The following is an 11,839-nucleotide window of genomic DNA, read 5'->3' as shown; positions in this document are numbered from 1 at the left end:
AGAAAAGGGGGAGGGAGGGAAAGTCTGTGAGGAGGAGATGTGACATGCATGTTAAGACGAAGGGGAAGGCGCATTGGAAGCGGGTTTTATTATTATTATTATTATTATTATTATTATACTTCTTCTTCTTCTTTTGACGTTTTCTGAGCTTTACTTTACGACCGGTGTGTGTTGGTTTTATCTTTTTTATTTTTATTCGAAACAGTAACAACAACAATAAAACGTCTGTGAATGTTTCATTTATGTTTTTTTTTTTTCCATCTCACCGCACGTGTGTTTTTTTTTGTTTTGTTTTCTATGCGAATATAACTAACTAGGGAGGAGGGGGCGCGGTGTATATGCAGGAGGAGAATGAGGGGCTGGGCCAATGTGGCCGATTCTTCCTTGCCGTCATTCTTTTCTCGCCATATTGTCTGTAAGGAATGCTCCCTTTTTTTTTCCGTTTATCAGTGGCTTCCCCTTTTCAGGTCTCATTGGTGCTTTATCTGTCTCCCCGCACCTGTTCAATTTTTGTCTTTGCACTTGCCTTGTGTCCTGATGTTTGTTCTGTGTGTGCCTTCGTGTGTGTGTGTGTGTCTGTTTTCTCCGCTTTTTTATCCATTGTTGCTACGTACTTTTTTTTTGTTGTTGGCCTTTTATTGCTGCTGTTTCATTGTAATCATATGCGTTCGTTGCACGCTTCTTGCCATATATATATATATATGTTTGCCTCTGTGTGTGTGTGTGTGTGTGTTCTTCCCACTGTCTGCTGGAGCGCACCCGCACACCATCATGCATGTGAGGGCGTGCACAAGTACCGAACCGCATACACGTCTCCTCATGTGCTGCGTTGCCGTGTGCAGTCTGTTGTGCAGGACGGGGTGAGGGGCTTGTGTAAGTGAGTGGGGAGGGAGGGAGGGAGAGGGTAATATGCGCTGCTGCCTGTGGATGTATTGGATTGTAGTCAGTGTTGCACGTATTACACTCATAATACATTGCTCCTTCCGTATGGGTTTATGTATTGGGTGGCCTTCTGGCATCTGCTGTCATGCGAGAGTTGTCTAGTTACATAACATCAAGAATAATAACCCAGCTGATAAGTAGGGACACGAAAGCGATGAAACGTGTGTGTGGGGAATGAGAAATGGAAACAGGACAAAAAGAAAAGCATCATGATTGGGTTGAGTTGCCTTTAATGTGATTACTTACCCGCATATGGATGCATTCATATATGTACATGAAACAGCGTACCATAAGGAAATACTGCGCGAGAGGAATAAAGGGAGGGCGCGAAAGACAGGCATTTCCATCGCTGAGGTTTCACTGCTGCAGTTGTGTTTTGAATTTTGGCATGTCTTGCTAGTTTGCGATTTGTACCGGAGCCGCTATTGTAGAATTTCTCGATTTCTCTGCGAGCCACACGCAACTCGCGATCACGCGCGCATGTGGTCATTCGTGCAACACGGGAGGTATGATTGGAGGTGGTGGTATCGCCTAACGTTGCAGTTCCGAAGAATTTTATTTTTGTTTGTTGTTTTTTATTAATATATATATATATATATATATATATAGTGTCGTGGAGTGTCATTATTACTGTTAGTGCTATTATTACTGTACTGATTGTTCTTACTATTTCCTCCTCTAACTTGCCTTGCCGCCTCGCAAGTGTTAATGCAGCCTTCATGTTTTTTTTTTTTTCTCATTGCTTTTGTTGTCTCGTGTAGCTTGTGGGGAATGCGCTGCTGGGCGGGTGCTGCCTCTCTGCAGAGGGGGTTCCGCCGGTTTTGGCACACGCCACGCGTGTTTTGGAGTCTGTCGCCTCCGGCGATGCCGTTGCTTTTCCCTGCGCAGCGTCGCCTGCGATGTGGGGAGGGGCCTGCATTCGCCCGGGTGTTGTACAACAGCTCCCGCAGATTTTCCTTGGCGCCTGCAGCCAACATGTGGTTTACAACGATTGGGCGAAACTGGCGGGAACCGGGCCTGCGGGAAGGGGAGAGGCATGAAACAACGTGGAAGTGGCAATCAACGGAAACAGCGGATACAGCACTGCAGGAGATTGAGGATGCCATTGCCGCGCTTAGGAGCACCACCTTGCGACGCTACAACGATGTCTTTAGCTTTTTGCCATCGTCCGACTATCGACACTCAATGGTGATGCTGCTTGGTAACCACAGCGCGGGCAAGTCGACAATTATCAATTACCTTCTTGGTCGCACGGTGCAACGAACGGGAGTAGCACCGACAGATGATGGATTTACCATCATTCAGCGTGGAGAGAGGGACAGTGATGAGGACGGTCCTACGAGTCTTAGCGACCCGCGGTACCAGCTGCAGGATTTGCAGAAGTTTGGAATGCATTTTGTGCACCGTTTCAAACTTAAGACGCGGCAGCTTACGCCCACGTCGCGGGTTCCACACGGGTTGATGATTGTGGACACGCCTGGCATGATTGACACCCCAATCCACGTGAAGGACCGCACGTCGTTGGAAGGGCAACTGCGTGGGTATGACTTTTTGGCGGTCACGCGATGGTTTGCATCTCGCTGCGACGTCATTCTTCTTGTGTTTGACCCCGCCAACCCTGGCACCACTGGGGAGACGCTGGACGTCCTGACGAAGTCCCTCGCCGGCTTTGAACACAAGTTCCTGCTCGTGATGAACAAGGTTGACATGTTTGACAAGGCGACAGACTTTGGCAGGTCTTACGGGGCACTCTGCTGGAACCTTAGCAAGGTCATGACAATGAAAGACATCCCGCGTATCTACACCACGTTCATTCCAGTAAAGACTGCCGCAACAGAGGAATTGGAGGCCACCCCTGTAGCAATCTCCACCTCCTCGTCGTCGTCGAGGACTCCAATCACAACAGCTCCAACAGTGGAGACATCATCGACGGCAGCGGCGCCTTCGGTGGAAGAGAGGGCCTCCGTGGTGGCGATGCAGGAGTTTGTGCGGGAACGAAATGAGGTGTTGGAGGAGCTGCTGAAAGCCCCGTTGCGCCGCCTCGACAACCTCATCACAGAGACCGAAGAGGGCGCACGACGGATCCTCCTTGCGGGGCGCGTATGCAACGCAATTGTTTGGAAGTATCGCCAGCAGCAAGCAATCGCCGTTCTCGCACCTTCCGCTTTGCTGGGTTTGACCGCATTGGTCATTGCTGTTGGCGGGATTAGCGGCACGACAATGCTCACCGCCGGCGTCACAGCTCTCGCTGCCGCAGCCGCTCTCTACGGCTCCATTATTCGCCTCCAGCGCCTAGAACGTGAACTGTTCAGTGACAGTGACACAATTGTGGACAGGCTGTTCATTGGGCGGGAGAAATCGTTAGATCTCCAGTTGCGCTGGAAGAACATCGTGAAACCGGAGCTTCTTGACTTGGCGTCCTCGTCAGCAACGGCAGGGAGGAGTGCCATTGCGTCTCTCCCGACGCTCAGTCTGTGGGAACAGAAAAACATTAAGTCTGGCTTGAAGCACGATATCGCCAGGCTGCGGCTGAAGGTGGCGGCGTACAAGAATACGCGCCACAGCACAAGCGGCGGGCATCCAGCATCTGTGCCATCACGAGACTGCTAGAGCGTCTGACAGGAATCTCGATCTGGTGCCAGGCGGCAGACGGCTGGCTTAGTCGGTGTTACGTGCACCGCGTTTTATTGCAACATTTATGGGGCGATTTTCGTGGTCTCTCGCTGTCGTGCTTTGACATGTTTTGGAACGTGTGTGTGTTTTTTTTGTGTATTTTTGTTTGACACCCTTTTTTTTTTGTTCTTTGCGTTGTTGTTATTGCGGGCCACGCGATTTTACAAGAAATCACAGAAGCAGAAGCACCACCGAAAACAAAAAGCAAAAACAAAAGTAATAAAATATGGGTGGGTGGGAAACGAAAATAGACACAGAGGGAGAGAGGAGAGGGCCGGAGGAGAGGGAGACACATGCGTACACGTACACCTACGTAGCATCTATGTGGATTTTTGATACCCACGCCGTGTACTTACTGCACGCATAAATGGGGGATATATGTATTACTATCATTGATGTTTGTCTTACCCCTTCGTCATGTTTTTTTTTTGTTCTGTGATTTTTGTTGTCGTTATCGCTCTTTTCTTCGTTGTGTATCAAGCGACGCTACACAGTCATGAGCCACAAGTACATCCTTCAGGGGAATTCCCCCCTTCGCAAAGCGGTAGAGTGTCTGCTTCAGATGTTCTCCGTCCCGGCCGATCACGTCATTGCAGAGGGCGAACACTTTGCTGTAAAAGACGGGTTGATGACCCACGTTGGCATTCTTCCTCTTCTTACGGTGCTTCGCAGTACCACACAAAACGCTGAGCTACAAGCATTTGTCGGGGTGGAGGCGGAAGTACGCCCGTTGGTCAATCAATGGGTCTCCACAGCGCTTCTTCTCTCAGCGGATGTTGTGAGTGATCGGGCCATCTCCTGCACAACAACGCCCCTTGCCAGACACGTTTTTGCAGAGGTTGAACGTTGTGTAGAAAGCTTTGGCCTAAAACAGAGTTTCCTGGCGGGAACTCCACGGGCGACTGTTGCAGACTTTCTTCTCTATGCCGCTATTCACGGTTACCCGAATGGGTTAACCGAGGCACTGCCATCCACGTTGGCGTGGTCTCTCCACGCGCAGAGCGACGCGTACCTTGCCCCAATTCTTTCGAAATCTGGAGCAGAGGCGCTGGCGGCGGCCAAGGCGCCAAATGCAAAGAAAGTGGTGTATGCAAGGCCGTCAGTGGAGGAAATTTTGCGCCGACGTCAGGAGAAGGAGAAGGAGAAGCAGGCAAAATTGGCGCAGACAGCCAAGAGTTCTACTTCCGCGACATCGTCTGGGGCGCAAGAGGGTAATGCACAGAAGAAGAGCGAATCGGAGGATGCGGACGCTGCACTTGGTCCTAACCGGCTTAGCATTCGTGTTGGGCGCTTCAACAAGGTCGAGCGGCACCCAGACGCCGATCGTCTCTACGTGGAAGAGATGGATCTTGGTTCAGAGAAGCGGACAATCGTCTCTGGTCTCGTGGAACACTACAAGGCGGAGGAATTGGAGGGGTCCCTATGCCTCATCGTATGCAACATGAAACCGAAGCCACTTAAGGGCATTACTTCAGAGGGCATGGTGCTTTGTGCATCCAAGACAGACACACTCCGCCTCGTTCGTCCACCGGAAGGGGCCAAACCCGGCGATCGCATCATGTTTGCCGACGCTTTTAATGCGGATGCGCCAGAAGAAATGAAACAATTGTCTGGCAATGTCATGAGTGGGCTGATTGGGTTCCTTCACACCGACCATGAGGGCGTTCTGCATTGGCGAGATGTCCCCGCACAGCACGCTAATGGGGTAATAAGGGTTCCCGATGTCACGAACGCAGTTGTGAGGTAGGTACACGTAAAAGCGCAGAGGAGCAGGACTAAAATGATACGATTCAGAAGGTAAAACGGGGGAAAAAAAGGAGGGGGGGAGTGTGGATAGGGAAGAAGAAAGAAAATGAAGGTTACAGAAGGAGGAATAATAATGAGCTGAAAGGTAATGCTTGGCTCACAATGGATCCGGTGTGAGATGGTGGGGTTCACCCGTTGTGGATGACGGATATCGAGTTGTATTCCCCACCGCTGCCCTTTTCATTGGTGTCGGCACATTTATACCCACACGCTTAACCACATCTACTTCACCTTCTCATTTTCTTCTCGCCTCGTCACAGCTCCTTTCTTTTTATGTTGGCTCTCTCCACGCATCCACCTGTCCGTTGATTTTCTTTGTGTTTTGTCCTTTTTGTTTCATGGTTACTTTTTGTTTTTCAACCTCTTAAAGTGTCGCTTCTTTGGTTAACTAAAGCAAGGGAAAACATATTATTTGCCAGTCATCAGATTTTCTTTGGCAGCGATGTATCGATCCAAGAAATCCGGTGGGCGCCCTGCATCTTCCGCCATGGCCTCGGAGGACTCGGTTGGCGAGATACAAGGGGGGATTACACCGGATGCAACCTCGGACGTTGCTACTGCAGCGACCGTCATGGCCTTCAAGGCGCGACTGATGGCCCCTTTTATGTTGTACGATCGGAAGCTCCGCCAGGTGGTGTCGAATCCCGCACACGACCGCCATTACCGCTCAGAAGTGTCTCGTGTGCAGGGCGTCGTACTTCGCGAACTTCGGCATGCGCTTGAACAGGAAACTAGCACTACCCCCAAAGAAATGCTTTATGCGGTACAAAAAGCTGTCATGCTTGCATATGCCTCGTGTGCTGTGTCCAGAGATACGGATGCGCTTGTGCCACTGAGCTCGGATGAGGAGGCGACGGGTTTTGGGACGCGACTAGAGAGCTTTTTTGGAGAACGAAACGCCTCTGCTAAGGCTGTGGCCTCGCTTGCAGCTGTACTCGCGACTGGTATTGTGCGTGATATTTACAAGGAGGCCTGCAATCGCCTTGAAGCAAGGCTGACATTGGAGGGGCAGTCTCACATAGAGAAGTCACGTACAAAGGAGAGAAATCTCGCCCTGGAAGCCACAAGAAAGAACACACAGGATCTTATGCAACTTCGAGGGGCGTTGGTGACGGCGTTTGAGGCCATCAACACGCCTTTCAATGAAAATGGCATCACCCCACTGCCAAGCAGCGCCACGGTGGATGAGACAACGGCGGTGCTCACGGTTGAGTCATATTACAATCTTTTAGGTTGGGTGCTTATGATGCAGCCGGAACGTCTTGGCCTAATGGCAGTCCATTCCACACCGACGCTTTACCAGGAGCCGCAGGCGGCAGAGAAGTTATTCGCTAAAGTGACCTTGTATGATCCTCTGACTGGCAGGATTGTGATTGAGCGCACGAATGCTGCCTCCAAGTGGGGTATAATGCTAAATGCATCAGGCGCCTTGGTTGGTGTGGAAAATGCACTGCGAAACGCCACGGCTGCAGGGGGTGCGTTGTATCATGCTCTTCAGCAAAGAAAGACGGGTCTGCCTATTTTTGACATCGACGACACTCACATTGACGGTGCCGAGGGAGAGGAAACGGAGGGGAACGAGGACGCAGAGTTGGCCCGCGCCAACACAAAGGCCGTTCGTTTAGAAAATATACGAAAGACACTTCAGCAGTCAGGTTGTGTTATTTCACTACGTGTGGCAAAGGTGACAACACTGGGTGAGCCACAGGAAATTGCGTTTGATATCATCCCACAGGGAGGGGAAGACGCTGCTGGACAGCAAGCAGCACTCATTTTGAAGCGGCCATCCACCGACGTGCAGTGGCAACTTCAGATGCAGGTGCATGCCGAGAGCGTCTTTCTTCTGGAGGGATTTGCCGCGTCTCTGCCGCTTTCCAAGGCGGCCAAAAAGTTTCTCTCTACTCATTGCGGACATCTAGTCATTATGCAAGTTAATGGGTGCGACGCGACGCATGGTGACCTTATTATGGACGTGATTCGCAGTTCCTTGTACCTGGTACTGCGGCTGCGGGTTGTGAGCGATGTGGAGAAGCTTGTGTCAGATGCAACCACCAAACAAGAAGTTGAAGCGATAGAAGCAAGGTGGCAAACAGAAGAGGCGCTGGAGGCTGTACCAGGTGCGGCAGTTTCCCACGAAGAACGTGAAATAGCGGAGGATGAGGAAGCTGAAGTGGCCCAACACCGAGCACTATTGGAGGAGCACAACATTCACCCGGACGAACCCCTACCGGAGGTTAATGAAGCGGAGGGGGCGTCACTGCCCAAGAAGAAGGGTCGCCCGAAGAAGTTAAACGCGGAGGAGGATGCAATGCGGGAATCGGAACTACCAGAGGAGGTGAAGGAGGCTCCCACAGCTGTGCCGGAGCTGGAGCTGGAGCTGGAGGGGACGTCACTGCCCAAGAAGAAGGGCCAGCCTCATGGTGAGGTGGCTTTCAAAAAGGGTGCGCGTGGCAGAAAGAAAAAGCTCTCGCAAAGGGCTCTGCGAGAAGCTAAGAGGAAGGCCAAGGAAGAAAAAAGGAAGAAACGGCAAGAAATGAAGAGTCAGAGTGAGAAGAAGGAGGTGACGGAGGCGATGAACGTCAAGGCAACTCCTTTTGAGAAGGTCGCAAAGGAGCAAGGAGTGCTGGAGACACCGCTTGTAAATATACAGTCCCATTCAAAGTTGGCGGCGGAGGTGGAGAAGAAAACGCAACTCAAGAAGCCGGTAACACCAGCGGCATTACAGTCAGCTGCGGCAGTTGAAGAAGCCCAGGCAGCTAGCAGCAATGTCCCATCGGTGTCCGCAGTTGAACTTAATAACGCCCCTCCGCTTACCTTTGAAAACGCAGTTACTTTAGATCGGTTTGACGGCTCTCACATGGAGTTGCGTCGCCCGGATTTGAAGACACCATGGGACATGAAAGTTTTTTTGGGCCCAGACAACTTGGTGCTCACACGCCTTCCACCCATTTCGGCCTCCCTGAAGACGCATCCGTTTTTGAAGTCGTTGCGACCGGACATGGATGGCCGTATACACTGGCTTGTGGATGGGGTGAACGGGACGGATCTCACGACAGCAAGCAAGGCGCTGCGAGCCAAGGCGTTGGAGTCTATTAAGAAGACGAACAAAATCTCACTTCTCCTTCGACCACTTACAAAGTAGTCCTTTGTCTCTTGTTACTGCACTTCTCCCTGACTCATGAGGATTGGAAGAGGTGGTGGGAAGGATTCATTTTCCCACCGTTATCGTGCACACCCGCCCTTCTCATCACATCTGACCTTTTAAACTCGCATCCCTCATAGAGGACAATTTCTCTCTCCTTTATTTCTCATGATTTTGTCTTTGTTTGTTTATGTCTGCGTGTGTACGTCTGTCTGCGCACCGGGATGGCAACGCGTCCTCTTGCCTTGGTGCATTCCTGCCTCAGAATGAAAGGAAGTAGGCGGACGCGGATAGAAGGTGATTTTGTTTGTTTGTTTGTTTGTTTTTGCAAAACATACGATAAATGGGGAAGAAGAGGTGATATGGGAGAGACTCATAGAAAGGGGCAAAATAAGCAGATTGCTGTGAAGGCGATGCTGTTGCTGTTCATTCCATGTGCTTTAGGGATCCGTCACATGCGTTGTTCAACTGGACGGGCTTTAACAATAGACAAGCACACGCCTACCTACATAAACCAGATATGTGTTTGCGCCGTTTTGAACCTGTGAAAATTCACTTTGGGCATCGCGTTGCAAGTTTTAAACAAAAATATTATTATTATTTTATTTTTATTTTTCTTTTGGCGGTGGTGGTTGTGGGGGATATACGTATATTGTTTTGTCCTCGGTATTACGCCTGTGCTTTTGTGTATTTTTTTGTTTTGTGTTGTTTTACTCCTTGTTTAATGTTATGATACCCATAATATAACCTAACCGCGCTCCGTTCGGATTACGACGGCGGACACAAAAAGCAGGAAAGGGAAGAGGCATAAACTTGGTCAAGGTGGCACCCGCAGCAAACACAGCAAATAGACAGAGGAATTTCTTTTTTTCGTGTGTGTGTGTGTGCGTATTCTCGCGTGCGCCGACATGACGGAAAAAGAACTCGTGGCGGATATGAGGGCTTTGTTGGAAGCAATGGATGGCCAAGAGGCGAGCCCGGCCGAACACGGGAAAGCGGAGGCCGCCACCAAGGGAGAACTACAGACGCCATCGCCGTCACTAGAAGACAAAATTGGGCAGTTGCTGGGTGCGCTGCGGTCGAACGACGCCGACGACTGGATGGGGAAGCCCACACAAAAGGAGTTGGGGATGCGGTTTTTCACACAACCCGACGAGGCCGTCAACCACGGCGAAGCGAAAGCTAAAACACAAAAAGGCAGTGACGACACCATTGATAGCCTAATGCGCGAGTACCTTGGTGCTGTTGAGCGGGTTTGGCGTCTTGACGAGTCGGCCTCAAAATAACGGGAGGTCACCCCACCCACCGCCATCGCGGATTATTATTATTATTTCGTCCTTTTCTTTTGTGCCGCGGTCCCACAGGGGAGGCACGCCTGGGCGCGCCGAAACGAAAACGGGGGGATAATAATTAAAATGTAAACAACAACGCCGCCAGCTCGGCAGAACTGTTCGCCGCTGCCTACCTGCCTCTTTTGTCTTGTTTTGCTTTGCCCTCTCCGACCGAAGACACGAAGGTAGTAAATAAGACGGCGGGCGCCGGCGAGAGGGGCTGTGAGGAACGCCACCGGCGCTCCAGCCCCCGCGGAGCCAAGCAAGGGCGGGGGAGCAGCCTCCGAGGGATCATTGGCAGGCGAGCACGGGATCGGCAGAGTCGCCCCCCTTTTTTTATTGTTTTTACTCGCGCAACGGAGTAAGGGGAGTCATTTTAGGGAAATAGTTGCTTTTGTTTGTGTTTTTTTCGGTTGGGGTTGAGGGTTTGTTGACGCCGGCCCTTTGCATTTCCCACTGTTCTTGTGACAAGTGCGTTTTTTTTTTTTTGGGGGGGGGGGCTTTGCATATGGTTAAAACGTTGCATCAGATATACCATGGGCCCCTTTTTGATATCTCAGGCAACTTTATTTAGTGGTTTTTCTGGCATTAAACGTCAGTAAATTTCCTATTTCAAGCATGAGATATGGATTATTATAGTTTTTGTTATAGTTATTAATGCATATATATATATATATATGTGGCAGTTGTTGAATCTGACTTAGTTGTGTGATTGCTTGTATTCCCTTATGTGTGCCCTTACTTCTGTTCTCTTGCTAGCATGTAAAATGTGGCTTAATTGGATTTGGTTACGGGCGTCCGAACTCATATTTGTGGTGTTGTACACCTGGTCCTTAAATGATGGGTACTCGCGTCACATGCCTTCAATGTTCTGGTGATGTGTTGCTGGTCTTTGGAGTATTATTGGCGGGGTGTTGGAATTTTTTTTTTCTTTTTTTGGCCGTTATTATTATTATTCCTTTTTAAATGTTTTGTTCTTATCTTTAACTCACTGCATTTTTTTTGTTTTTTAAATCATGATGACTGCTTACTTTTGCACGGTACGTAAGAAGCAGAGGAATAGCAAACAATAAGGTCATTACGATTTTTTTTGTTTTTCCTCAAATGGGCTTAATAACCGTGTAGTACCACCGCACACCGTGACTACACTCGAAGGGTGAGGTATAATATTTTGATTTATAAATGTCCTAGAAATTATACAAATCATCATGAATCATAGACGTTTATTTGCCTCAAACAATAAAACCCACACTTTGATATGGACTCGGTCGGTAAAATGAAAACATGCTATTAATGCACATTCCTAGAAACACACCCAGTTGGCTCATTCTTGCGATTATCTAATGGTTTTTCTGTATAAACACTCACAGAATCGTTTGCATGTTTTTTTTTTCTTTTTGGTTTTTCTTCATATTCCTTGTACATCGTACCTAACACAAAATAAAAAATATTCCAAATAGCATCCTACAAGGGCAGTATGACGGCTAACATCACCCAGGAGCGCTACGAGCAGCTCAAGAAGGAGCGTACATTCCACAAGTTCACGTACCGTGGACTTGAGATTGACCCACTGTTGGCCCTCTCCGAGGAGGAGTTCAAGACCCTGGTTCATGCTCGCGCCCGTCGTCACATGAACCGCCACGCTGACATTCGTGCTCCCGTGCTGCTGAAGCGCCTGCGCGAGGCGAAGAAGGACGTGAGGGCTGGTGAGAAGCCAAGGGCTGTGAAGACGCACCTTCGTGATGTTGTCATCACACCCGAAATGGTGGGCTCCGTGGTCGGTATCTACAACGGCCGTCAGTTCAACGCGGTGGAGATTAAGGGTGAGATGATTGGACACTACCTTGGCGAGTTCTCCATGACGTACAAGCCCGTCATGCACGGTCGTCCTGGTGTTGGTGCCACGCACTCCTCTCGTTTCATTCCTCTCAAGTAGAGTGGAAGC

At 49.8% G+C, this 11,839-nt stretch overlaps 5 protein-coding genes across 5 annotated transcripts, besides 11 other annotated features; all 5 read left to right on the top strand.

The window, feature by feature from the left end:
* Positions 1–86: 86 nt before the first annotated feature.
* Positions 87–117: a microsatellite.
* Positions 118–528: 411 nt separating this feature from the next.
* Positions 529–580: a microsatellite.
* Positions 581–712: 132 nt separating this feature from the next.
* Positions 713–733: a microsatellite.
* A 143-nt stretch (positions 734–876) lies between these two features.
* Positions 877–901: a microsatellite.
* Positions 902–1,523: 622 nt separating this feature from the next.
* Positions 1,524–1,550: a microsatellite.
* Positions 1,551–1,713: 163 nt separating this feature from the next.
* TraAM80_08853 (uncharacterized protein) lies at positions 1,714–3,552 on the top strand (the record flags this gene model as incomplete). Its single annotated transcript, XM_029385578.1, has 1 exon — positions 1,714–3,552. One exon carries the CDS (start codon positions 1,714–1,716, stop codon positions 3,550–3,552), a length of 1,839 nt encoding a protein of 612 aa, XP_029234555.1.
* A 237-nt stretch (positions 3,553–3,789) lies between these two features.
* Positions 3,790–3,835: a microsatellite.
* A 276-nt stretch (positions 3,836–4,111) lies between these two features.
* TraAM80_08852 (putative tyrosyl-tRNA synthetase) lies at positions 4,112–5,362 on the top strand (the record flags this gene model as incomplete). The annotated part of the gene is made up of 1 exon (XM_029385577.1): positions 4,112–5,362. The coding sequence occupies one exon, from the start codon at positions 4,112–4,114 to the stop codon at positions 5,360–5,362; it is 1,251 nt and encodes a 416-aa protein (XP_029234554.1).
* Positions 5,363–5,735: 373 nt separating this feature from the next.
* Positions 5,736–5,778: a sequence feature (A-rich).
* Positions 5,779–5,863: 85 nt separating this feature from the next.
* TraAM80_08851 (uncharacterized protein) lies at positions 5,864–8,563 on the top strand (the record flags this gene model as incomplete). The annotated part of the gene is made up of 1 exon (XM_029385576.1): positions 5,864–8,563. One exon carries the CDS (start codon positions 5,864–5,866, stop codon positions 8,561–8,563), a length of 2,700 nt encoding a protein of 899 aa, XP_029234553.1.
* Positions 8,564–8,865: 302 nt separating this feature from the next.
* Positions 8,866–8,888: a microsatellite.
* A 264-nt stretch (positions 8,889–9,152) lies between these two features.
* Positions 9,153–9,184: a microsatellite.
* A 70-nt stretch (positions 9,185–9,254) lies between these two features.
* Positions 9,255–9,292: a sequence feature (A-rich).
* Positions 9,293–9,471: 179 nt separating this feature from the next.
* Positions 9,472–9,849, top strand: TraAM80_08850 (uncharacterized protein; the record flags this gene model as incomplete). Its single annotated transcript, XM_029385575.1, has 1 exon — positions 9,472–9,849. One exon carries the CDS (start codon positions 9,472–9,474, stop codon positions 9,847–9,849), a length of 378 nt encoding a protein of 125 aa, XP_029234552.1.
* A 706-nt stretch (positions 9,850–10,555) lies between these two features.
* Positions 10,556–10,573: a microsatellite.
* Positions 10,574–11,371: 798 nt separating this feature from the next.
* On the top strand, positions 11,372–11,830 carry TraAM80_08849 (40S ribosomal protein S15; the record flags this gene model as incomplete). The annotated part of the gene is made up of 1 exon (XM_029385574.1): positions 11,372–11,830. One exon carries the CDS (start codon positions 11,372–11,374, stop codon positions 11,828–11,830), a length of 459 nt encoding a protein of 152 aa, XP_029234551.1.
* Positions 11,831–11,839: the final 9 nt, after the last annotated feature.

Source organism: Trypanosoma rangeli (assembly GCF_003719475.1).
Source record: "Trypanosoma rangeli strain AM80 chromosome Unknown Tra_15.4_contig_00473, whole genome shotgun sequence".
NCBI lineage: Eukaryota > Euglenozoa > Kinetoplastea > Trypanosomatida > Trypanosomatidae > Trypanosoma > Trypanosoma rangeli.
The sequence above is the reverse complement of the archived record's forward strand: the minus strand, read 5'-3'. Positions and strand labels throughout refer to the sequence as shown.